General features: G+C 38.3%; 1 protein-coding gene across 1 annotated transcript in view; it reads right to left on the bottom strand.

Annotated features, from left to right (window-relative positions):
- Window positions 1–4479: 4479 nt before the first annotated feature.
- adcy2b (adenylate cyclase 2b (brain)) overlaps window positions 4480–25714 on the bottom strand; it is an 87707-nt gene continuing 66472 nt past the window's right edge. The window contains exons 16-25 of the mRNA XM_042506433.1: window positions 23471–23614; window positions 22664–22777; window positions 20749–20933; window positions 17502–17586; window positions 13766–13924; window positions 10816–10962; window positions 10494–10601; window positions 6695–6809; window positions 5394–5518; window positions 4480–5312 (exon numbers count right to left, since the gene is read on the bottom strand). Coding sequence (XP_042362367.1) covers window positions 5160–5312; window positions 5394–5518; window positions 6695–6809; window positions 10494–10601; window positions 10816–10962; window positions 13766–13924; window positions 17502–17586; window positions 20749–20933; window positions 22664–22777; window positions 23471–23614 — 1335 coding nt within the window. The 3' untranslated portion in view covers window positions 4480–5159. The remainder of the gene's footprint in view (window positions 5313–5393; window positions 5519–6694; window positions 6810–10493; window positions 10602–10815; window positions 10963–13765; window positions 13925–17501; window positions 17587–20748; window positions 20934–22663; window positions 22778–23470; window positions 23615–25714) is intronic.

Below are 25714 nucleotides of genomic sequence, written 5' to 3'. Positions count from 1 at the left end.
CAAATTAGCATGAAATTAGTAAAAAGTACAAGACAAATACCTGAAAATAAACACAATAATACCACAAAAAAGACGAGAAACTTACCTCAAGAAAGTGCTAAAAAATAAGTAACACAATTTTAAAAACAATATTTCAGAGTTATAAACATCGTTTCCTGGACATTTTTCCTTTGTTTTTTTGATAATACCTAATAATTCCCCCAGCTAATTTTCAGATCATTTCCTTGTCACCTTTTCTTGACAAGTTGCTCATTATGTTTTTCCTGTATTTTGAAAGAAATCAAACCAACTCTCTGAGTTTCAGAGGTTTAAATGCTTATAAAAGAATCAGAATGCAGCACAGGAATACTTATGTCAGTGGTTAATCAGATGACATTTGATGATGATATATAACTTTACTCTATTCTGGTAATAATCAAAACATGTGTACTGTTTTTGGGGGTGAAATATTATCTGTCCTCAAAGACTTTAAAGAATAAATCAGAAAATATGAAGACGGTGACATTTTCCAGGAAGCTTGAGGTACATCTGAGGCTGAAATCACTCCGTCAGTGTGAGCATGATTTAAAGCTTCAGCTGGTACAGACAGTCTATAAATCCAAAAATGTCTTCCAGTTATTGCAGTTGGATATTGCTCATGATATCAGAGATCGGTGTTCAGATTTCAGAACAGCAGTTGCTTTTATTGAGAGACTGAATGTTCTGGATGACAGGCGTAGTGCGGATCCTAAAACTGACGGGGTTTCTCTGTTGAACATGTCCCGGGTCTGCAGCTTAAAGAAAGTTCGATTTAATACTTTTTAATGCCATTAATAATTTAAATTCAAGACCAATCTTACTATCACCAAAATTAAAGAGAGACAGAGAAAATGAAAGCTTGAACTGACATGAGGTTTAACTTATAGGGATCATTTTGCTCAAATGCAGGGCCAGATAATGAGATAATGGGCCCCTAGGCACCCATATGACAAAGGCCCCACCACCTCTCCACACAGACTCAAACTTTAAAGTGGGTTTTGTCTCTTTCTTGTTTTTGTTTTGTGTGTTGCATTATCTATCTTTTAGTCTATCTTTTAAGTTAAGTTAGTTTATGTTAAGTTACATTAATTTATGTTTAGTTAACTTAAGTTTAGTATACTTTAGTGTAGTTTAGTAAAGTTTAGTTGTACACAATTAAAAACTGCATAAAATCCAGCTGAAAACAAACGAAAAATGTGTCAGAAAGAGGCTTATACAAATGGAACCCCCACAGAAAACAAACAGTAATAAAAGCGAAGAAAAAACAAACACACACAAAAAAATCAAAAACCCCTTAATTAACATCTTACAGTAAAATAGAAAAAAAGAAATAATGACAACAAAAAAAGTAACCAGTAAGTCAACATTAATCCAACAAAAAACAAGAATTTCATGGCATATATAAAACAAAGTGTACAGAAAAATGGAAAATATTTATATCTATATGCACTCATCTAAAAATAACTAATCATCATGAATTAAATGTAGTGATAATTTCCTTTTAATCTTTTTGAAAGATGATGATATCTTTGTTGTTTTCTGTCTCTGTGGTAATTTTGTTTTCATTTAAGGTAATGTCATATTCATTTGTAGTGGTTTTGTGTCTCTGTGGTCATTTTGCGTTTCTTCCTTGTCGGTAAGTGTTCATTTCAGTGACATTTCACAGGTGAGGACCAGGGAGGCCTCCTGACACTTTGGGCCCCGGGGCCTGTGCCCTGTAGGTGTGTTCAGTCATCCATTCATTCCTAAATGAACAGAACTGAGAATCACATTTTTTTAAATGTTAATTTTACTTTACTTCTTTGCGTTTCTTGGTGTGCTTTTGAGGGAACCAGGGCAATGCTAACTTCCTGGTTGGCCCACAGAGAATCCCTGGAGAACTCTATAATGGCATGTTCAGTCATGAAACCCTGTCAGTTTACTGTCAAAGGCTTCGCCATTTATCTCTGACAGGCACTGAGATTAATTAACATGAGCTGTAGAAGTTACAAAGAACAATATCACCCAAACCCACAATCATTCATCTCCATTTTTTCCACATTGCCTGGATTTGATCTGTCCCCTTTCTGTTCCCCTGGCTTTGTGTAAATACTGTTCCCTCTCTGCATCACTAACCTCTTTGTTTAGCGAGTTCTTGGATTCTTTTTGTGTATAAATTCTGAACCCACGCAACTGAGACCAGCCTCCTACATAATAGGATTGTTTGAGCACAGACGTGCAGTATCTCATTTGCTCCTGCCTTTGTACTCGGGCAGAAATAGACCATTTATTCTTAGAAATGATACAGTATTTGAATCTGTTTGGTGTTAGGAGTGCAGTGTTTATTTAAGAGGATTAGGAGTTAATACACAAGGTGGCGTTATAAAAGGAGAAAGAGAAAAAATAGCAGAGTGAAATGTAAATGTTGTCGCATAAATTGTGGTTCACGAAAGCCTTTATAAAACAATGGTTTCTCACCTCAACCAACAGATTTCTCTGTAGGGAATTCTGCGTAGTCCTGCACTAAGTGCAGCTCAATGTGTAATTGCAACACAAATCATTTCTCAATGTTCATATTTTTTACTTTTTAAGAGAAAATATGTGAAACGCTTCTCATCTCCCATATATATTGCTATTAGAGCTAGTGTAAAAATAGGGACCAGTATTACTATTGCTATTCATTCTGGTATGTCGGATGAATACAATAAATACATCAACCAAATGAAAACCCGTGTTGTCTCTGATCTTTCAAACCAGTGATCTTACACATTTTTTTTTGTGAGCACTTCCTGTGAATGTTTTCCACTGTGATGAATCACTCATTCAGCTCAGTCAGAAAAGCTGCGTTATGCTGCATTTGCACATTTCATAGGTTTCACATCAATGTTTCTGAAGGCAGTGGTGTGATGTAACTACCCGGCTAGCAGGGAACGTTCCCAAAACATTGTCTAACATTACGTTACATTTTAATGTAATGTTCAAAGAACGTTTTAAGGATGTTTATCATTAGTTAAATGCTGACTATGGCCAAATTTTTTAACTGCAACATTCTGAGGATGTTTTGGTGATGTTGAGAGGTGACAGATCATAGAATGTTCTTTTTATAAAACGTTCCCACAATGTTACATGACAACAAAGACAGAACATTTTAAAAGCAATATGCAGAACATGTATTGAGAGGTACTGAGATGACACACACACACACACACACACACACACACAAAAATCAACATTTTTGGATGTTTATAGAGAATTTCACCCTAAGTTTAATCAAAACGTTCTGGGAGCTAACTGAAAACATTGCTGAAACTTTGCATTGGTTGCAATGTACCATTCTCAGAATGCTTTTCAAAGCAAAAATTGCTAGCTGGGTAGTACATTTACTCAAGTATTGTACTGAAATACTATTTTGTGGGACCTACACTTGAGTATACTTTATAAAATTATGTACAAAAACAAAACAAATGCGCTTTAGCATTAAGTATGTTTTTGCAAGCTACATCTCTCACAAAGCGTACCCTGACCGGGCTGACGTTAGTTACTGTAGTTTAACATGCATGCTGACAGCAAACACAGTCTACCAACCTGTAAATTCAACACGTGTTAGAAAAGAAACTTACCGAGTGCTGTGAAGGCTCTGTGGTAGATCCCGTCGCTGATGCTGAGGAAGTATTTGCTGAACCTCTGAACTGCAGTCAGAACAGCCTTTACAATATTCTCTGCTAATTCACCAGCAGACCATCCTGTGAGCCACCTGCAGGAGACAACAAGTGACTGGTTCTTTGTATTAAATACACTGAGCTCTTATTTTGGTACTCCTGCTAAGCTGCAGTGTGAATTTGCATATAAGCTAAATATCTAGAATGGTGACATTTAGATTTAACATTTAAAATTTCAATATAACATTTAAAATATTATTAAACATATAACATTTTGATTTAGTATTTAGATATATCATTTAACATTTATATTTAACATACAACATTTAGATGTAACATTTAAAATTTATATTTAACAATTAACATTTAGATATAACATTTAACATTTAAATTTACCAATAAAAATGTATATATAGCTATGAACATTTACATATAACATTTAGATTTAACAATAAACATTTATATTTAGCAATTAACATTTACATATAACATTCAGAATTAGCAATTAGCATTTAAATATAACATTTAGATTTGATATTAACTTTTAATATGTTTAATCTGACAAAGTTTGCAAATATAAATGTAATAAAAATGTGACCTGATTTTAAATGTTTTAGAGCTAAATGTGGGGAAATGCTGCTGTTTCTTTCAGAGTGCACAACTTTACAATAGGCCCCCCATAAAACTCGTCTGTGTTTTTCAGCTGCTTTTAAGGCTTCAAAACACACAAACATACCGACAGCGTAGGTCAATATATATATAAATGTTTAATGACTAACAAAAGGATGGCAGTGGGCTTTCACACACATTGCTGTTGGTTGGTTCCAGATGGATATAAAAAAAAGAAACCTCTTCTTTCTTCTTGAATCTTGTGCATGAGTCCACCGACTCTTCCGTGGGACACAAACGCAGCTCTAAAGCTATAAATACAATTCACAGGTTTTGGCACACTACCCGTCACACTGGCCATTTGATGGCGTCGCTTGCTCTACATGACAATAAACTATTGTAACATCCATTTGGGATAAAATGGAACAAACCGTCTCACAGTGCCAAAGATATCAAATAAAAAACACAGCTCGGCAGGCAGCTCAGTTTGCTCAAGTATAAGGCTCTGAAGCACTGCAACACTGGCTGGCATGGATCATTAGCTCCACGCCACTACTACTGTACAGATGGGTGACTGCGGTCCTTGAGAGCTGCACTAATGTGGCAGAGCTCTCTTAAGTTGGGCACTCCTTTGGACAGGGAAGAGACTCTTTCGGAGCCAAGTCCTTGTTCCACTTGACACTAGTGCAGCGTTGAAGGACTGTGGCGGTGCACCTGGCCCTGCTCTACATTGTGTTGCTAAGGACAAAACTGGTTCTTGACAATTGTCTATCCATTGTACGGCAGGCTGCTGGTAATGGGTTTTAGTTACGGAGCATGACGAATCACCTCTACGGCCACTTTGTGTGTGCGATTGTGTTTCCGAGTCTTATTTGTTGAGTAAGTGCGGCGTGCTCATGGCATCACAGTCCCTTGTGACAGAGATCGGGTCATCTCCGTGTGAACGAAGAAGGTCTTCAGCTCTCCTTTGCCCTTCACGTTAATGATGCCACGACACGAACACATGTACCCCAGTGTTGATAAGATTCGACTTGTTTCCTCTGTCACCTGCACAGGGAGAAAGACACATGACAAAAATGAGAAGTTCACCGACACGCTGGAAGACCTGCACCGTGTGAGAGGTCCCACCTGTATTTTTCCCAGAACCCCAGTGGTCTCCATCCTACTTGCCACATTTACACTGTTTCCCCAGATGTCATACTGAGGTTTCTGGGCCCCGATAACTCCCGCAATCACTGGCCCGTGGTTTATACCTGGAAAAAACAAAACAAATCACACAGTTTAAGTGGCTTATTCTTCAAAATAGTTACATATCATCAGTCTAAGTTTTGTTTTATTTAAGGGGGAGGGGATTCTTCAGGGCTCCCAAAGCTTATGCAAGTTAAATTTAAGACTTTTTAAGACTTTTTAATGCCACTGGGAATTAAATGTATGACTTATTTTTCAACAACCAAAACAAAAAAATGAAATGTTTAGGGTGAGGGACAATAATAATAATAATAATAATGATGATAATAATAATAATAGAATAAAAGAAAAGAAGTCACCACTTATTTTGACATTTTACAATGCAACATTAGAAAAAAGGATTCATAAAATCTGACTTCCCATGTTTTTGTATTTTTAAGACTTTTGACACACCTTTTAATACTAATGAAGGCCTTTATTTTTAGATTAACGAATTTGATGCTTTTAAAGACTTTATAAGAATCCACAGGAACCCTGTTCTTGTTCCTCTGTTTTTTTTCTGTCATAGACAGGGCGGTGGGTCTTTCTTTAGGGGTATTACAGCTCAAGGCAAGTTAGACTTAAGACTTGTTCAGACTTTCTAATGCCACTCGGAATAACATTTAGGTATATATTACAACAACCAAAACAAACAAAAAAACATCAATTGCTTTGGGTTAGGGACAATTTTACCCAAATATTTTTTGTAATGTAAAACATGACTTTTTCAGGGGACAGGAATTCAGCAAGTATTATATTTTTTTACATAATAATAATAATAAAAATAAAATAAAAAATATCCAATATATGCAAATATATAAAAAGAATAAATATAATAATACAATTAAATAATAAAATAAAGAAGTTAACAATTATTTTGACATTTTACAATGCAACATCACATTCATAAAATCCTACTCCCTGTGTCTAAGTATTTTTAAGACTTTTGAAAGATATTTTCATACCAATCAAGACCTTTTTTTAGATCAATGAATTCAATGCTTTTAAAGACTTTTTAAGGATTTTTAAATCCTGTTCTTGTTCTTCCATTTTTTTCTTTCACAAACATTTTGTCTTGCTCTGTCTTTGCTGGATTTCATGTCTGCAGAAAATTTAATAAAAGATTTGAAACAAAACAAACAAACAAACACAAAAAAACAAGACAAACACATTACGTTAATGCTGGGGAGAAAAGTTCTCACCAATTCTGAGTCTGAAGTCATTGAAGGAGTGTTTGTTGATGACATCTAGCTTCCCCACCAGAGCAAAGGCAAACTCCACCATGGTGCCGATGTGCATGTACTGTCTGTCATGCTCCTGAGGGGAAGGCAGAGGGGGAGAGAACAGAAGTTAAAGGAGCCGCCATGTTTAGACCTCAATGTGTCAAATTAACAGTTATAACTTGAGACGAAATACAGTATATATGGGATAATGTACAGAGAGCAGGTTTGTTCTGCAATAGTGACCCACTCACTGTACAGCATACAGCTTATTGCACAAAACCTCACTGAAGAAAACTTGTCATTTGAAAGAGAACAATTTAAAAATGTTTTTACTGCTTCGGCTAAGTGATCAGATCTGCATCCATAACAACTGCTTGCTCTTCAGAAAATAACAGACCTCATAGCGCTGTAATTGTTGCCTGGGTCCAGACCCTGGAACTTACGTAGTCCTCTGAGTTAACTGATTCATCAGGCATCGTGACATGAAACAAATAAATAACCACAATAACAACCAATAAGCGCCCCAGGGAGACTAATAATAGTCAATCAGCACCATGAGCTGTTGTCAAGCAGTGCCCTGGAACCAGCGAGCAACAATAACAACAGTGGCTATCAACAAGAAAGACCCTGCTATCACTGTTGTTCTAAATCAACATGTTTTCCCGGTATTACCCAACATCAAATCCCCCTCCTCCGTAGAATCAGTTAGAGTGGATGAAATGTCAGAGTGAAGACTGAAGTGAAACTTCATGACAAATTCTGTCTGATATCATAAAGCTGTAATTGACCAGAGAATCAGCAAAGCTGTGTGTTAAAAAAGACGACAATCTCAATGGAAATCTGAGTGTCATGCAGAGGGATTATTATCATTGCTCATGCCTTTAACCCTTAGTGACTGTTTGGCCCATTTGATGCGCTTTACATTCTTCATTTTTGATAATTTTGGCTGTGTTTATGCATATGGCATACATTTTGGCAAGATTGTGTATTTTTGTTTAATCTTGGAATTTCCAGGTAAGCTCCTACAATAAGTCTAAAATACACTGTGTGAACAAAATTGTTAAATTCATACTGTGAAGTACAAAAAAATGTGCCACGAAAAGACATTCAAACTGCAATTTTTGATCCCAAAGCCACCAAAGCATAAAAACATGCACTGTATTATTTCTGGGGTTCATTAAAGGGTTTTTGCCTTGGAATTTGTCATTTTTACTATTTTCCACCTGATGACATCATTTTTGCTGTTTGGCATATGGAGAAACATACATGCTATTTCCACTATGTGCACTGTCAGAGTCAATGTTGCTGCAAATCACTAACATATCCCAGACTGTTATCATAAAAAATTACTTAGCATGTAGAATATTAAAAATAACTCACTGTGTTCTTTTTTTTTCATCTAAAAGCATAGTCGCATCATTATAAAAACATCTATCTAAATATCTAAATAAGATATCTAAATATCTAAAGACATATAGATATACGACGATTAGGACTGATGGTTAAAAAAAATAACTCAATGAAAGAAGAAAATAATATTCATGTGTAACATTTTTTAAAGTTTGATTTTAAAAAGCTCATTTTGTCCACAGAGAGATACGAGTGTGTGTGATACTAAAGGGCCCTTAGGGTTAAAATAAAAACTTGCATCTTGCAGCATCTCCAATCAAGCTCCCTTTGATTGGTTTTAATGAAGAAGATAAACACACAAAAAGACTTATAAAGACTGGACTACACAGTGTGTTGTCCGTTACTCTATTACTGTAAGCTGCAAACATTTGCATGTTCACCTCAGTAGCTCACTGCCTACAGTAATGACAGAGTGTTACTTCTAAGGATGACGAGCACATCATGAGCAAAATAATGGACATGATTTAGTGGGGTTAAAGATTATGTTAGAAGTGACACATTCACTGTGTGGATGCAGGGAGTGTCGGCACCACAGCGAAGTCTGGAAGCACATATTATTATTCTCTTATAAGGGAAAATATTCTGGCTTGTTCTTTCAACCAATCACAATTTTCTTGCCACATTTCAGAGTGATGATCTCATTTGCTCCCAGTGACTACACTAATATATTCAGATGAGTGTTGTAATGAATCACTGATGCCTGAATGGTATGTGTAACATATTTTAAGGGACAACCCACACAAAGCATCCAATGTATTTGGACAGCAATAAATACTTCTACATCCTGTTTTGTCATCATAAATAAAAAATGACATGTTTACTGAATATGAGCGCAGGCTGCCAAAACACTTCTGTCACTCTGAAATGAGGGTGAGCATGTGCAAACAGGCCTCTGTTTTCTGTCTGGTCCTCTATCATCACAAACGAGCTGGAATGAAAGCTGTACAGGTGGAGCTTTGACCTCATACTGTCTGTGGATGAGACAATAAACACTGTCGCTGTCCATGTACTACCCCATTTCCAAAAAAGTTGTGACTGTGTAAAACGTGAATAAAAACAGAATACAATGATTTGTTAATCTTTTTTGAATTACATTTAACTGAATACAGTCCAAAGACAAGATATTCAATGTTCAAACTGATAAACTTTTTTTTTTTATACACAATCATTTTGAATTTGATGCCTACAACATGTTCCAAAAAAGTCGGGACAGGGGCATGTTTACCTCTGTGTGACATCACCTTTTCTTTTAAAAACACTCAGTAAGTGTTTGGGAACTAAGGACACTCGTTGAGGTTTTGAAAGTGAAATTCTTTTCCCTTCTTGCTTTTTAAATGACTTCGATTGCTCAACAGTGCAGGGTCTCTTTTGTCTTATTTTGCATTTCATAATGCTCCACACATGTTGAATGGGAGTCAGGTTTGGACTGCAGACAGGTCAGTCTAGTAGCTGCACTCTTTACAAAGCCACTCTTGGAACAGCAGAAAGTGTCTCATTATCTTGCTGGAATAAGCAGGGACGTCCCTGTAAAAGATGTCATCTGGATGGCAGCATATGTTGCTCCAAAACCTGAATGTACCTTGCAGCATTTATGGTGCCTTCACAGATGTGAAGTTACCCATGATGCCATGGGCACTAACACCACCCCTCATAGCATCAGCACTACTGGCTTTGAGCTTTGAGCTGGTAACAATCTGGACGGTTCTTTTCCTCTTTAACCTGGAGGACACAACGTCCAAATTTCCAAAAACAATTTAAAACATGGACCCTTCAGACCACAGCACACTTTTCTACTTTGTGTCAGTCCGTCTCAGATGAGCTTGGGTCCAGAGAAGTCTGCAGTGTTTCTGGATGTTGTTGATATCTGGCTTTCACTTTGCATGGTAGAGTCTGAACTTGAGTTTGTAGATGCAGAGATGAACTGTGTAAGGTTGTTCTTAAACTCTTGGAATGTTTTCCCACAGTTTTTCATAAAGTTACCATCCTTACTTGTGATCCTTACAACTAAGCCTTTTGAGGATGCTCCTTCCATACCCAGTATTGATACTTTAGTCTGTTACCAACTAATCTGTTTAGCCCAGGTGTTTTTTAAACACTTTCTCAGTCTTTTGTTGCTCATGTCCCAACTATTTATTGCAGGCATCAAATTCAGAATGAGTGTATATTTACAAAAAACAAAAAAGTTTTCAGTTTGAACATTAAATATCTTCTCTTAATATTGCGTTCAATTGAATATAGGTCAAATAAGAAAATCATTGCATTCTGTTTTTATTAATATTTGACACAGTGGCCAAACTTTTTTGGTAATGAGGTTGTATGTCCACTCACTTTTGATATGTGTGTGTGTGACAAGTGTGTGTAAGCGTGCCTGTGCGCACTCTGGTCCCAGCGTCACGTTAAGTCCAGTCGCAGCCATGTAGGTACTTCCAATGGTCTTTATCTTCTCCACTCCGCTGAACTTGGGTTTGGACAGCAGCTGAGGACACATGAGGAATACAGCACATAACATGACACGCACGCACACAGGAGCGGGAAATAACACCAGCTCTCTGCCAAACACTGTTATATTTGCCTGCTTCTCCTTATACCTTTGGGCAGATTCAGCCAGTGGGGCTGCTTCTCAAAAAAGCAGTAGGAATATTTTTTCACATTGTCAGAGAGGCAGGATTATGAGTGTGAGAGGAGTTTACCTCATCAAAGTCTGCTATGATCTCGTTGAGAAGACGGAGGCACTCCAGTCCTTCCTTATTGACATCAGACTCGGTGTAAAACTCTTTGAAGTCTGGGATGGAGGCGAACATCACACACACCGACTCATATGACTGATGATAAAGATCCTGATGACAAGAGGAAGAAGATCACAGCTGGATGTGTCGTATTGATGGAGCACTGATGAAGCAAAGTAAAACGCGGTGTGCTTTCAGTGATTTATGAGCTGAATATCTAACACGGACCATGACACTGGATCTTTACACAAATGAAATAAAACTTTAATCATCTCTGGGGACACTGGATGGCTGGGAAAGTAAATCATGCATGTACAGCTGAGAAAACGAAAGAATCTGCTGATAAAAGAAGTAAATTGACAGCACATACAGAGTTAGTAGATTGAATCTTTGACAGTTTGGGAAATGTAGTTATTTTCTTTCTTACAGGTGGTCAAATGAGAGGGTCAATATTACTGTAATGTTGCTGCCCGTCTAAAGGTAACAAAGGCCTTTCCAGCACCTCAAACGCAAACTAATTAACATGTTTACATGTATTTTCAATGTGCATTCCAGGTTTATAGTGTATTGTGGTCTTATGCTGTTTAAAATTCAATATTTTAATAACACAGTAAGTTTATATGTAAAAGTCCAGCTAGGGACAAAAGCTGAAAATTAGCAGTAGCTATACACTCAGTGTAATACATTAGTCTCAAACTCTGTATTGGAACTCTTTTAAATTGCATTGTTCGTTTTCCAAATTAAATATACACAAATTCAAGTCTTGTTTGTTTAATTAAGATATTGGCTGGTTACAGTAACTTTCTGGAGTGTATGAAAACAACACTGCTCCCTGTGCAAGTCAAACTGCAACTGCCGGGGCTGACGCAGGAGTGCCAAAACCTGCAGTTCCTCCAATGGCCACTTAAGGCTGGCTCCAAGAGCAAGTCAGTGCCCATACACACCAATGTCAACATTTTTACAACAGCTTTACAGCAACTTTACAATAGAAATAAACATGTCATACACACATAAAGTCTAGAACCAAATATGATTTGCATCTCAATAGCTAATTTTTACTGTCAATGACAACTTTCCAGGGGGAATTTCTATGTAAGCCACCCGTTTAAATGTTGTTAAGGCTAAAACTATGCACAGTTCAATCAGTATAATAAATATAAAGTATAAAGTCTAGAGTTGCTCCATAAATAATAAATGATTGAGCTTTATTGTTTCACAGTGTCCTCAGTTGTGAAACAAAAAAAATTCCTAAATACTCAGATCATTCCCCTGGCTGCTCTAAGTGTCATCTAGAGCATCTGTCCCAATTCCTTGTCCTCCTGACTTTATACTGTATTTTGGACTGTCTTGAACCATTGGATAAACATGTATACATTTTTAAAATGGGCGTAGTTTTCAAATGTTAACTGCACTGGTATCAATTTATGCACAACAGACAATTTGTAATATTAACTGTAAAACAAAAAAAACCCAAAACAGATCACATCAGTATATGATTCAATAACACCTAAAAAAAACATGGCTTGAAATAGTAAGAATGCACATATTATATCCAATTTGAGTGTCCTATTAAGTATCTACAAAAATCTGAGTGAAATCAAATGTTCCCAACTGTTAGAAAAACGAGTTGAAAACAGCTCATTTTGAGGATAATAGCATTTCTCCAGACTGTGTGGGCGTGACAGATCATGTTTTGATTGACACCTTCTTGGACACCACCTTAGTCAACTGTCTCTCGTCTCCACGATGACAGCCATGGAGCAAAGCAGAGTCTGCATGGTACAGCTCTATCTGTTCCAGGCCTCTGACTGTGAAAATGAGATACCTGCTGTTCAAAGCCTCGTAGCGTTCTGTTTCTCCATGAATTAGCATGTGCTCTGACACTCTCAGAGTGTGGTGCTCTGGATAACCAAACGGTCTATTCCAACAGGGATTTTTCAATTTGGCACATTTAATTACTATCAACTGACAACTGACTATGAAGTGTTGATTGTTTTTATCCATATAACGTGATAAAGATTGGGGATAACCACGCCCAAATCAACCTAGCTTCAGCAAACTGTGAAAAAAACTAAAATGACAATATTTCAGATTTGGATCGAGGCTAATGTCTGATCATTTTTAATGTTTTTTTATTTTGCATGTTACATATTAAGACAGTTTTGGATGATTTGGGTTCCAAGAGCCTTTATTTATCCACACTGACAAAATCTTTATGTAACCTAAATATTTCAACAGCATGATTGAATTGGTGAAATTTATTTATGGCTTTTGGTTTTGGGATGCCACTCTGAGAGTTTCAGTGGCCCCATCTGGACACCCCTTTAAGCATGTGGCTGCTTTGGGTGACGGGTGGTTGCTCTCCATTGACAAGTTATGTGTTACATGTTGGTTAGGTAATGTACCCATGGCACAACCCCAGATTCACAGAGTATAAGAGTTTGAATCAAATTCTATTTTAGTGTGTTTTCAGTTTAGAAAGTGTAGCGTTTTGGTCTCCCTAGAAAGTCCCATTTAGCATTTGGTTTTACTTAAAGACTGTCTAAGGAGTCTAGTGTTCAGTTTTTCCGGAAAGTACATTTTGTTTTTAAGGTTTTAAGATTGTTTTTTACAAGTGAAAATTAGCATTAGTATTATCATAATTAATCATAACTGCAAATGCACCATGCTAACTAAGAGGGCAGCTGGTGTCTGGCTCAAAAAAATGAACAATATGAGTTATTTTTACAGTCACTGGATTCAGTCTAAACTCCTATTCACTGTACAAACATTACCATCATTACAGTAGCTAATAAGACAATTATTCAAAATGCAAAACTGCTCCTTTAACGTAGACATCTGAATAAATACAGAAGATGTAAACCACAGCCCAACACTAATACAGTAACATTGTCTCATCCTCTTGAGAATTTACCTCGTTTTTCCAGTTGCGTCCCAGGAAGTGTTCGGCAACGTGGGCTGGTAAAACGTTCTCCAGCAGAACCCGGTTGAGGTTCTCCATTGTTTCGATCTCCTCACACTCCCTCTTGAACTTGTCCCTCCACAGGAAGTCCAACCTACAGTAATATTCATTCTGTTACAGGAGGACACAGAGTAAAGAGACACCTATGTCATTCACACCAAGCACTCTGCTCCAAAGCACCAGGCCACACAAGAAACCTACGCCAAGGTCAAGAAAAGATTTCATTTTTAACTGACAGTTAACCCTTTAAAACCTGGACCAACATCACTTGTCCTCAATAGCCTTTAAACCTCTGAAACTTGAGAGAAATTGTTTTAATTCTTTCAAAAATACAGGAAAGTACATAATGACCAATTTGGCAAGGAATGTTTCACAAAAAACAAAAAAAACTGAAACAAGGAAATCATCTGAGAACAGTTACATTTATAATTCTCTAAATTATATATTTTAAATGATGTTACAGAAAAAAAACAAAAATCTCTAGCATTCATTTGTAGGGCTTCCCCTTGAAAGTCAGAAGCTTGAATCAGTTGGGCAGTCGTTTTTTTTCTGTGCAGTGTACTCCTGTTTTGGTCCTCAGATGTTGCTGCGGAGTGAGCGCTCTTCACTTTCACTCAATTCTGTGCAGCTGCAGACATACAGGCAGCGGCACAGAGAGAGAGAGAGAGAGACTGTATTGTAAGGTGAAGAAGTTGTCAATTTCCAGCTCACATCAAGTTATTATGATAAAGTCTCTGGCTTTTGTTGATATCTAGTGTGGGCAAAAAATGTTGTTTTGCATTTGCAATCTGTCATGAGACCGTTAGCTTATTTAACATATTACATAAATGCTGCTGTCACATTGAACGTCCTGCAGAGCCTATTCAAACTTTAAAACTATGCATGGAAAGCAAAACAAATATAACAAATATTCATAGTGAACTGTCAAATCTGATTCGACTAGCATAATTTTGAGTTGGGTACAGCCCTAATTTTTTAAAATCATTTTCTTGTGTTAAATTCTGATATTTGATTTGGACTGAAGTTTGATCTGAGAAGCTGCAAACAAGTCTGAATCATTCTCCTATACAGCAGTCCTCCAGCTATAGAAATGTGTCTTTGATATAAGAGATAGGCCGCCTGCATCATTCTCTTCTATTTGCTACTCATGTAAAATGTATAGAATTTCAAGGAAAACCTGACCAGCTGAAACTAAGGGGTTTGCTTGGTATTCATAGAAAATTAATCTCCCAATAAAGAGGACGATGAACCAGTGTGAGAAGCTGTGCCCTCGTTGCTCAAGGAAATAGTTGGCAGATAGGACTGCTTTGCATAAAAGGTAGCCGCCGCTTGTTTTTTTCTAATGTTTGGGTTATTCATGCTTGAGGGAGTTTTCTATATATCAGGGTCAAAACATCTCAGGAGTGTGCGTTTGTGCATGAGCCGGGGTCCCCTGAACACACCGTCATTATCCCCGTATATATGTCAGCACTCTGGGCTGCTTGTGGCCCGGCCCTTACACTGCGTGTGAATGGATATATGTGGGAGCGTCTCCTGTGAGAAACACTTCATGTTTGTAGCTAGCAGTCTGGATGATGAATGTGTGCACTGAATATTTTTCCCTTGAGATGAAAGTGATGCCAATTTAGACGACTCCAACAGTGTAGGCCCGTACTGCTCTATGCTGCAGTGTTGATTGCCTGAGGCTGAAACACAGATATAGATGGGGCAGAAAGCATAGTTAGTCTGAAGCATTTGTGTATGTGTACATATGTGTAGTTGGAGCACTTGCTGCTGTTGTGGAGAGAGAAGCTTCAGTACCTCGTGGAGTCTAGAATGTAGGCCATTTAGAAAGCAGCTAACAAGCCTGTAAAGGAGCTTTGCGCCATCGTGCATCTGTTCTTGAGGGATGAATTACAGATGCATCCGTTCTCCTAACCTGCTTTCTCCTCCCTCCGACTAAATGGCTGGAAATGGGCTCATTAGGGTTGACGATGAAAATTTTTGCAAGGCAAATTTGTTAATAGCAGGATAAAAGCATGTAAAAAGGATGCTCCTACGCCTTGTGCCCTCATATTCGCTGACGACTTGCGCACTTCTGCGTCAAGGGTTTCGGGTGACGCCACTTCAAACACCTTTTGACCTGTTTCCAGAATTATTCTGAGGATAATTGATGAAGCATTTCACTGCACTAATTTATACCCAAACAGCATCCGGAAGGACGAATCCAATTACCCCTGAAAGACCTTGATAAGAGCGCAGCCTGGAATGAGATATGACAGCAACAAAGAGTTTACCGCAGCAAAAGTTGTGTTTCCAAAACAAATGCTCCCCTCCCTTCTGCTGACAGTGACCCAGAATGAGAACAACACATGGAGCTGTTTGAATCAATGGTGGCTCTCAGGGGAGCCCTGGTTTTGGGTACAGGAGCTCTGGGGGGAGTCTTTCTGTCCAGAACATCTGTTTTGGGGTCAGAGACGATGGATGGTGCCTCCAAAAAATAGAACACGAACAGCAAATGTGTGTCAGCTGAGTTTAGCTCTGGTATGAAGTAAGGATGCTGGACACACAGGAGGTGGAGGCAGGGGGGCAGGCTGGCAGCTACACCCTGCAAAGATGTCCATCTGAATAAGCATTTTGATCGTTGAGCACTTTGAGCCAAATTCTTGAAAACAGGTTCACTTGCCTCAAAATTTTGTTCTGGAGAGAAGGAGCGATTGTTTCTGTTCCAGTGGTATTAAGCATTTTGAAAGAGTCTTTCCTCATGCAGAGTTTTCAGCAAAACATTCTGTGACATCACTAAATTGTAAGATAGATATAGCTGAAGGGACCCCTGTCAAAATAAAAACTGTTAACTATAACTATTACAAAGAGATGTCTAGTCATGTGCAGTATATTACATGGAATAGATGTCAGTCGGTACGCTTCCAGTTTGGAAAAGCAGGCTGGAGCAATCTATTGCTGTGGATAAGGGTCAGCAACAAAACATAGACTGGCCACCTGAAAAATTAAATATCAGTTCATGTGTACACTATACTGAGGGTATTTTCACTGCTTTACCTCTGTCAGACTGCCCATTCCAATTGGGAAGCCATCTATGCCCCTGTCAAGAGAGCAATTTAAAAGCTTCATTTTTTAAAAAAAAAATTGGAAATTACTAACATTAACCCTTTGAAACCTTAGCAAATTGGCCTGATTTCTTCCAAAAACATCGGAAGAAGGCAATGAGCAACTTAAGAAGAATTTAGTTAAAAGTATGAGAAAATTACCTGAAGATTAGCAAAAAACAAACAAACCATAAAACTAAACATAAAAACCCAAACAAATAAACAAACAAACAAACAAAAAAGGAAAAGTAAAAAGATGCATGTTAGTTTATATATATATATATACATATATATATACTTTACACAGTACCTGTGAAAGGCATCTAAATGCAGCGAGAAAAGTGATGTTGATCCAGGTGTCAAAAAGTTAATGTGAAAATATTCTCAGTATAGCGTACATGATTTTTTTTTAAGTGGGATGTTTTGTTAGGTGGCTAAAAAAGGTTCTGTTGCTGACTCCTCCACAGTAGCACGTTGCATAGCCTCCATGTCAGACTCCAGCCTGCTTCTCCAAACTGGGAGCGTGCCGACTGACATCTACTGCTCGTAATACACTGTCTATGTATAAGAACCACATAGAACCCTTAAAGAGGACTACTGACCTGCCTGGCTAATACCAGTAGGGTGATGAAGAAGATGAAAAGAGACACAGAGCCCATCGTCTTCAGATCCTTCAGCACTCCGGGTCTGGACACAGAGACATATTATTACTCAGCACTTTGGCAATATTGTCTTTGTTACACTCATACCAATAACGCACACTCAACTGAGAGAGAGAGTACATTATCCGTTATTACACTGTTTATCATCTGATGTCAGGGTCTGGTCATATTGTATAATCAACAAATCCGATGAAAAAAACAAAACAAGCAATAAATCAATCCAAGAAGTATTTTCTGTGTGGCCAACGCTTGATTTAGTATTTTCCTCTGTGCCGTAGAGCTCCATTATTGTCCAAAATATTAAAAACACAGGCAGTTCATTTAGAAAGCATGTTGCAGCCTATTACTCAAGTCATTTAAGTGATTTCTTTAGCTTTTATGTGTAACACAATATTCATACACTGTGTTATTGCCAGTGGCGCCCCCCTGAATATATTTAAACGGAGCCATCACATAATTTCAGTAATTAACATTTTGAGTTTCCTGTTTTAATGTGTTATGCATCTGTATATAGATGTTAGAGGCCTTTCATTGTCCTTTTCCATCAAACAACATTAATTGCGAGGATTTAAATATTTATTGGGAACAAGCTCTCTAAAGGGGAGACTTGTGGGTACCTGTAGAATCCATTTTCATCCAGATGTCTAAAGTTGGAGAGTTATTTTGCCTCCTCCCCAACAAGCTCTGCTGACATAGCTGGTACCAATTGATGTGTTAGAGCTGTACACATGCTCATTTTTTGCTTCAAATCCATTTTTTTTAATGTAGACTTGCAGAGGGGGTGCTCTGAAGAGATGGCTGTGCCCTGAGATAAACAGGATTCAACTTTCGGAACATAGCAGTACAATCACCATGTCATCTGAATGAGAACAACCAATCACAACCAGCAGATATCTTTGCCTTCTTCTGTGAATATCAGTCTGTAGTAAATATGGAGAAGTTGATCATTTTAGTTTAGGGCTACACAGAGTGTTACATCTGTCCAATGGACAACATTTTAAAACCTTGAAATAGTAAGAATGTACATATTTGATCAAAGTTGAGTGTCTTATTAAGTATCTACAAAAATCTGATGGAAATTAAATGTTCCCAACTGTTTGAAAAACGAGTTCAAAACAGCTCATTTAGAAGGGAACAGCATTTCCCTAGACTGTGTGGGCGTGGCAGATCATGTTTTGATTGACACCTCCTTGGATCCCACTTTTGCCAACTGTCTCTCATCTCGATGACAGCCTTGGAGCAAAGCAGAGTGGGTATGGTACAGCTCTATCTGTCCCAGCCCAGAATGACAATTGCCCCGTCTGGTAATGTTACATCTACAGCAGGCATGTCAAACCGGTCCACAGGGGGGCCGGCGTGGTAAATTAGCATGCAGTGTGTGTGTGTGTGTGTGTGTGAGAGAGAGTGTATGGAGTGAGTGGTGGATGATTGTCAAAGTGAAGGGAGTCAACCCCAAAGTTGCTTCGGCCCTGGAGGTAAACAAATCTCCACTGTGCTTGATATGGACGGGAAACTGAAGCACAAAAGGTTAACATTAGTATCAACCAACACCTGAGTTTTGATTGGCTTTATTCATATTAAGTAATATGGATCGCGGATAACCACGCCCAAATCCACCCAGCCTCAGTAAACTGTGAAAAGGCTAATGAGGCTAATGTCTGATCATTTTTGATGCTGTTTTTTATGTTCTTAATTTGTAAATAAGGGTCTGGTTGATTTGTGTTCCCTTAGGCTTTAATACACATTTTATAAAAGAACGCCTGGAAGAAGATCAGCTCTGCACTGGATTTCTGGTAAGTAGGCTATGATACAGTGCTGAGTATGGTTAACCTCAGATCCAAACTGCCTATGCACTCCTGAAAGTTGCAGCACCTAGTGAATGACCTTGCGCTTTGCGAATTCAAATGCGACACGTGTCCCGGCTCTTAGGTTGTCTTCTTTCATGATACCACTAACTAGCTCTTAAGATCTCTTCAAGACAGTAGTGTGTGCCTCCAATTATTTTTGCTAGGCGGCCATGACCCCTCCTTAGGGGCGCCACTGTTTATTTCTCGCTACTTTTCCTGTAGTAAAAGGTCTGAATTTTTCTCCCATCACTCGTAATGTGCAGTGAATTGCCTACTAATCTTAAAAGCTGCGCAAAGTTTCCCCAGATTTGAAGAAAAACACATTCAGGTACTTAAATATGATGGTAAATAATCAGTAATAATGTGTAGTACTTGTGTTTTGTAAACAGACATTCATTCATTCATTGTCCATAACCGCTTGTCCTTGTAAGGATCACGGAGGGGCTGGAGCCAATCCCAGCTGCCAATGGGCGAGAGACGGGGTACATCCTGGTCAATGACACGAAATAAAAATAGTAACCTGTGTCTATTGACTGATGTAGATGTGAAGCAACAAGTAAAACTATAAAAGATGTTTTAAAGAATCTTGTTTAACACTTAAGATTCTACAAAAAAGGTCATGTATTTTTAGTGATTTTGCACTGTCTAAAATCAGCATCATAAATCAGCACGTATCATGCTCACTTGCTTTTACAGGTGTACATTAGAGGATGAAGACATGTAAAGTTATTTTACTAAACTATATTTAGAAACGCAATTTAATGCCAAACTATCCTTCAAGACAATGATGTGTAAACTGACGTTTGTCAAGACACAAAAAAGATTCATTAACCAGTCCTTGTCTATTTGCTTTTTATTCAGCACCTCCTAACGGTTGTATTGATATGTCCCGGTGCTGTGGCTGCAGCACTTCACTCATGCTAATAAAGCCGAGGTAAAGGAGAGAAACAAAACCAGTTCCTCTGTCTTTCTTACTGCTCTGAAAACTTTTTGCATAATGGCATTTCTTGAGCAGTGAGTCTCGAGCTGTCAGTCAAACGTGATGAATTCAGCTCCATCAACATAAACTGCTGTATCTCACTCTGCCACTCATCATCCCCGTCTCCAGGGGTTACACTTGATCGACAGTCATATGGGAAATTGTAACCACAGCGGTACCAGGGTCCAGTCTCATTAGTGCTTTTAATAGGCTCTGCTTAACTGATGCCAGCGGGATGCAGGGTTAGAGGCGGCTAAGGCTATTAAACAGATAGTACTAGCCTTAAGTGGGTTCTATAATTGTTTGATTATTTCCAAGATTGGTGTGTGTGTGTGTGTTTGTGTAGGCAGTTAGCAGGTACCTATCCAGTGTATTGGTGGGATATAGCGCTTTGCTAAATCCATCCAGCAGGGAGGCGTGTGTCTGAAGGATGATGATGTTGTAGATTACCACGGCAACCAGCATCACCACCATCTTCAGCTCATAGTTGATCCTCAGAAACACTGAGCATGACACCAGCCCCAGTATGCAGCAGTAGATGAAGTACTGTGGATGGAGAGAGAGAGAGAGAGAGAAAGAGAGAGAGAGGTGAAGGTCTGTGTGACCTCAGTGACAGATAACACTGACGTATATGGAGAAACAAAGGTGGTGATGTCGCTGTATGTATTCTTTCAGTAAGTGTGCTGCCTTGACAGCAGTGAGTCATTCAGCACATTGTATAGTTGAAATGAGAGCAGAACAGAGTTTAAAGACTGACATGAGAAAATGTCAATATCCTTATACAACATGTTTACGTAATACCAAAGAATGATACAAATGGTATTTCTGTGAGCTGATAGTGAGTGTGTAAGGCAGGGATACTCAGCCTGCTTTGTTTGGGGGCCACCTTTGCAAAAAGACAGGAGGCCAGGAGCCAGTTGCAGCAGCCCCATACATGTTTCTAGGATTTTAGGACGTTTTTAGAAATTTAGATTGTTTCCAGGATTTAAGGTATTTTCTAAGATTTTAGGATGTTTCTAGGATGTTTGAACTTTTCTAGGATTTCAGGACATTAGGGGCTTAGCTAGGACCTCTGTCTGGGGGGGTGGGGGATCCTAAAGTGGAACTTTTTTTGATAAACAAGCTCTTTTTTGATGTTGTTTTATGCACTATGGCACTTTATGTATACTTAAAGTATAAAAATAATTCCTAGTGTGAATTACTTTTTTAGTTTTCTCTTTTTTAAAAATTTTGAATTAGAAAATGCGTGGGGGGGCACCTTGCAGGCCTGCAGGCTGTAAGTTGAGTATCACTGGTGTAAGGCCTCTGCCATACTTATTAAGGAGAAACAGGACACTGAATACAAGCTTTACGCTTGTAAAATCCCCTGCCCATGATGCCTACAACCAACATGGAGCTTTCTCTGGGGTGATTTCTTTTTCTGGCCCGATGTGACCTGATGTCATGTCAGTATTAAAACAGATAAGTTTCCTCATGCATATGAAAAATATTGTCAAGGCTTCTTCTGTGAATCTTTTTTTAAGGGTAAGTGTCACAGCTGTGTCACGGTGGACAGGGAGAGTTACAGGTTCCAATTCTACATTCACACTAACATGTTAGACAGTTAAAGCAGAGAGTTTGTGGGAGTCGTAAAGTAATTGCAGTACAGACAGCTAGATCAATTTAAAGACAATTTTTTGCATTTTCAGATGACTGTCAGCTCATTATCTCCAGGTTCACAGTTTTTAAAAGCTGTTTTATAACGGTCATATACGTACAGTACTAACACTGACTGCTGACCCCCTCACTCCTCTCAATCAGCCAGTAGGGGGAATAGTTTTACAGATATTGTCTCATATCCGGTAAATAATACAATATAGCCAACAGCAAGTAGGTTGTTGTTGTTGTTGCAGGGCAAATTGGGTCTCAATGCTGGCCAGGTTTTGTAGTTTGTCAATATTAAATGTGTTTATTGTTATTTCCTACATTGTTATGTCGTAGCTTACAGACAAAGTTAACACCTTTAATGACCCTGTTATGAACAATGTGTATTAAAGATTTGAGGCTGTGTTTTTCATATTAGGAGAGAGTGCTTGTGAATAGAAAAACTTGATCTGCCTTGGGCAATGCATCAGGGCAAATCAAAAATAAACAAGGTGTGGTGCGACTTCTGGTATTACCAGAGTTGTGTAGAGTGGCTTTGATCTGCTCACTGCCTGTACTGGTGGAGATCTGCATTGCACTGAGTGCACTTTTCTAGTTTAAGCTGTTCTTAAGATATTGGTGGTTGTACTTACTGGCAGATAAAACTTGCTTTCTTCCAGGTAGTCCAGCAGGCTGTCATTAGTTGGATTCACAGGTGGAGGAGTCAGGACATCCTCTGTGGATCCTCCTGGGTGCTCCACAAAGAACTGACAAACAAAACAGACAGGATGGATCACATTACTGTCGCAGCAGCCACAGGTGATTAACGTCACGTATGTGTTGTAAAGACTTGCCCAGGAGACAGAGGAGTTACTGAGTTTACTGATGTCTGATTTAAAACTGCTTAATTAGGTTTTAATAATGAGGAAAAATAATGTGAGCTGGATTTCGCTGAGTTTAGTCACACTTCCTTTAAAGCCTCTCAAGGCAACATTCACTCATTTAATCATTTCAACCCTCACTGGGTTGAGTTATAAAAGAACATTGAATTCAAATCCCTAACTTTTTTTTTAAACAAGGCAATAATTAGTTACTTTAAAACAAGCCAGCACACACTTCCTCCCATGTGCATCAACAGGCAGCCGAGCACAGCAGCTGAATATATAAAAAAAGGGAAAGTCCTTATCTGCCACCATGATGAAGCTGGAAGCCCTCATGTATTAGTAATATATATAATATAATATAATATAATATAATATAATATATATATATATAATCTTTACAACTACACTACATGGAAATGCATAAGTGCTGCATTTTTTTGGCATGGATGTGATTGAAAGAGTTATATATGATGTCATAACAATAAAATAGACATTTACCCATGCAGTGACCCAAGCACATGCACAATGACCTAATACATCAGTGCACAACAGCGTAACCTGTAAGCTGCTTCTCACCATATTGAAGACGGCCATCACAAGTATGAGAGCAGTGGTTGTCATGGTGAGGACCAATCGCAGCCAGGGATTATTGGTGACGATGATGCAAGAGGAAGTGGGGAACAGCCAGTTTAGGGAGCAGAAAGAGCCCTTTCTTCCCTGCTGCGGATGCACAGAAACAGAAGGAAAGACTGAAAAGAGAGAGAGGCAGCAAAAAGACCCAAAGCACTGTTATCATACAACTCAAAGGGAAACCTCTTATTGTTCCTGCTCATACTACTAGATAATTATACTCCTCTGGGGACTGTGTGGTCTCTCATAAACCCAAGATGCTATTTTGGCTTTATTAGTAGGCAGGTTTCCATTAAACTTACAAATGCACAAATTGAAATTGCAAATATAACACAATTCCTCTGTGAAATCGTGGACTATCATCTCCCAGAAATCCCTCATACGTGGCCACTCCCACGTATAACAGGCTTGCCTTTCCATTATGGCTCATTAACATGCCTGTGTGGCCTTGGATTGGAAATAATGACGGCTGGTGTGGTGGCTGCAATAGAAATAAAGTTGCTAATGTTTTGAACATCCATCACCATGTTTCTTGGAATTTTATCGACAGAGAAGAAGTCACAGAACATCACTCAGTGGAAATGCAGTCATGTCGTAATTGTGTTTTATCGACGTTTGGAAATATTGATTAAGTTTCGCGCAAATCTGCAATGAAAACCCACCTAGTGTTATGTTATAGGTCAGGGTAGTTTAGTTGATTTTACCACATCTCAGTCAGCATTTTAAACAAATACAGAGAAGCTCACATATCACATACATGCCAAACATGGACGTGCAGAGGTGAAATGATGTCTTTCTTTTAGAGTATAGTTTAGAGTATAGTCCTGGACATTTTAAAGCTTCATGTTCCTTCAAATTCCTAAAAATTTAATTTCTCCTTGGGGATTAATAAAGTAAATAAAAATGAAAAAACAATAACAACAAATAAAAGCCCATAAATAAACTTCCATGACTCAAAGTGGATGTTTGGGCCATATTTGGAAAAATTCTGACAAGGTGTTCTTGAGATATTGCATTCACGAGTATGAGATGGATGCTAGGATTACAGTGACTTTGAACTTTGACCATCAAAATCTAATCAGTTCATCGTGAAGTACAAGTAGGTGTTTGTGCAGAATTTGAAAAAATTCCTTGTGGGATCTTCAGATATTGCATTCACAAGAATGTGTCATAATGCCTCCGGCCTTGTCTATCGTCAAAGCGGAGGCTTAAAAATAATAATCGAAAATGATCAAATCGACACTGTGCACTTGATACGAAATGACATAAAATATAATATAAAAAGTTACATTTAAGCAAAACATGTCACTTAGCTGAGTCCATTGCAAAAAGTGTCTACATACACTCCTCTGACAACATTACCCACTATTGATGAATTCATGGAGAGTGCATGAATGTCAGCATTGTATATAATGGATTATTCAGGTAACATTACAGAAGGAAAGCTATCATAAAATAAAGAATAAAAAAATCATTCGTCTCCTTTGGTGGCCTGTTGTTTTTTTTGTCATTTCAGTAGTTAACAAAATGTGAAAAAACTACTATAACTACTTGAATCTATATGCAAATGATTGTTGATGAGCTACCAGCAAGCTACTGAAAAATGTAGTTATAGTACTAGTTTATTTACATGTAGGTCATCACTCCTCAACACTGCATCTGTCATTATGAGCTCTAACAGGACACTCCCACTTGGATTGAGTCATTTGTTTTGTGACACTAGCGACGTTTGTCTGGGTGAACAAAAAAGAAACATTTTAACACTTATTTGCCAAACTGAGTGGTGACTCATAAGGACATAAACTGTGTCCCCTCTGACTGTTGCTGAACAGAGACACTCTGTGTCTGACATGTCTCTTGAGGTCTAACAAATTCTCTGTGCGGTGGTTGTGGTGATGCTTTTTGCTCAGTGACAGCTAAGCTCATTTGACTTGAAAAGACAATTTCCCAGAAATGTGTTTAAACATGATGACCGTGTAATGCACTTTTTCACAGATGAACTGAGACGTCTGTTAACTATTAATGCCTCATTAAAAATAACTTACACAAATGCAATGGCATGTTAGACATGCTCTGTCTGTAAGCTGTGTCTTTGTCACCAGTGATCGCAGCAGCCTTTATTGAGTGTTAAATTGGCGGTTAGTATAAATCCACTGAAGCAGTGTACGAAGCTGATATCTGGGTCAGGGC

This window comes from Plectropomus leopardus, chromosome 18, assembly GCF_008729295.1.
Source record: "Plectropomus leopardus isolate mb chromosome 18, YSFRI_Pleo_2.0, whole genome shotgun sequence".
Taxonomy (NCBI): Eukaryota; Metazoa; Chordata; class Actinopteri; order Perciformes; family Serranidae; genus Plectropomus; species Plectropomus leopardus.
This window is presented reverse-complemented; position numbering and strand designations above follow the sequence as displayed.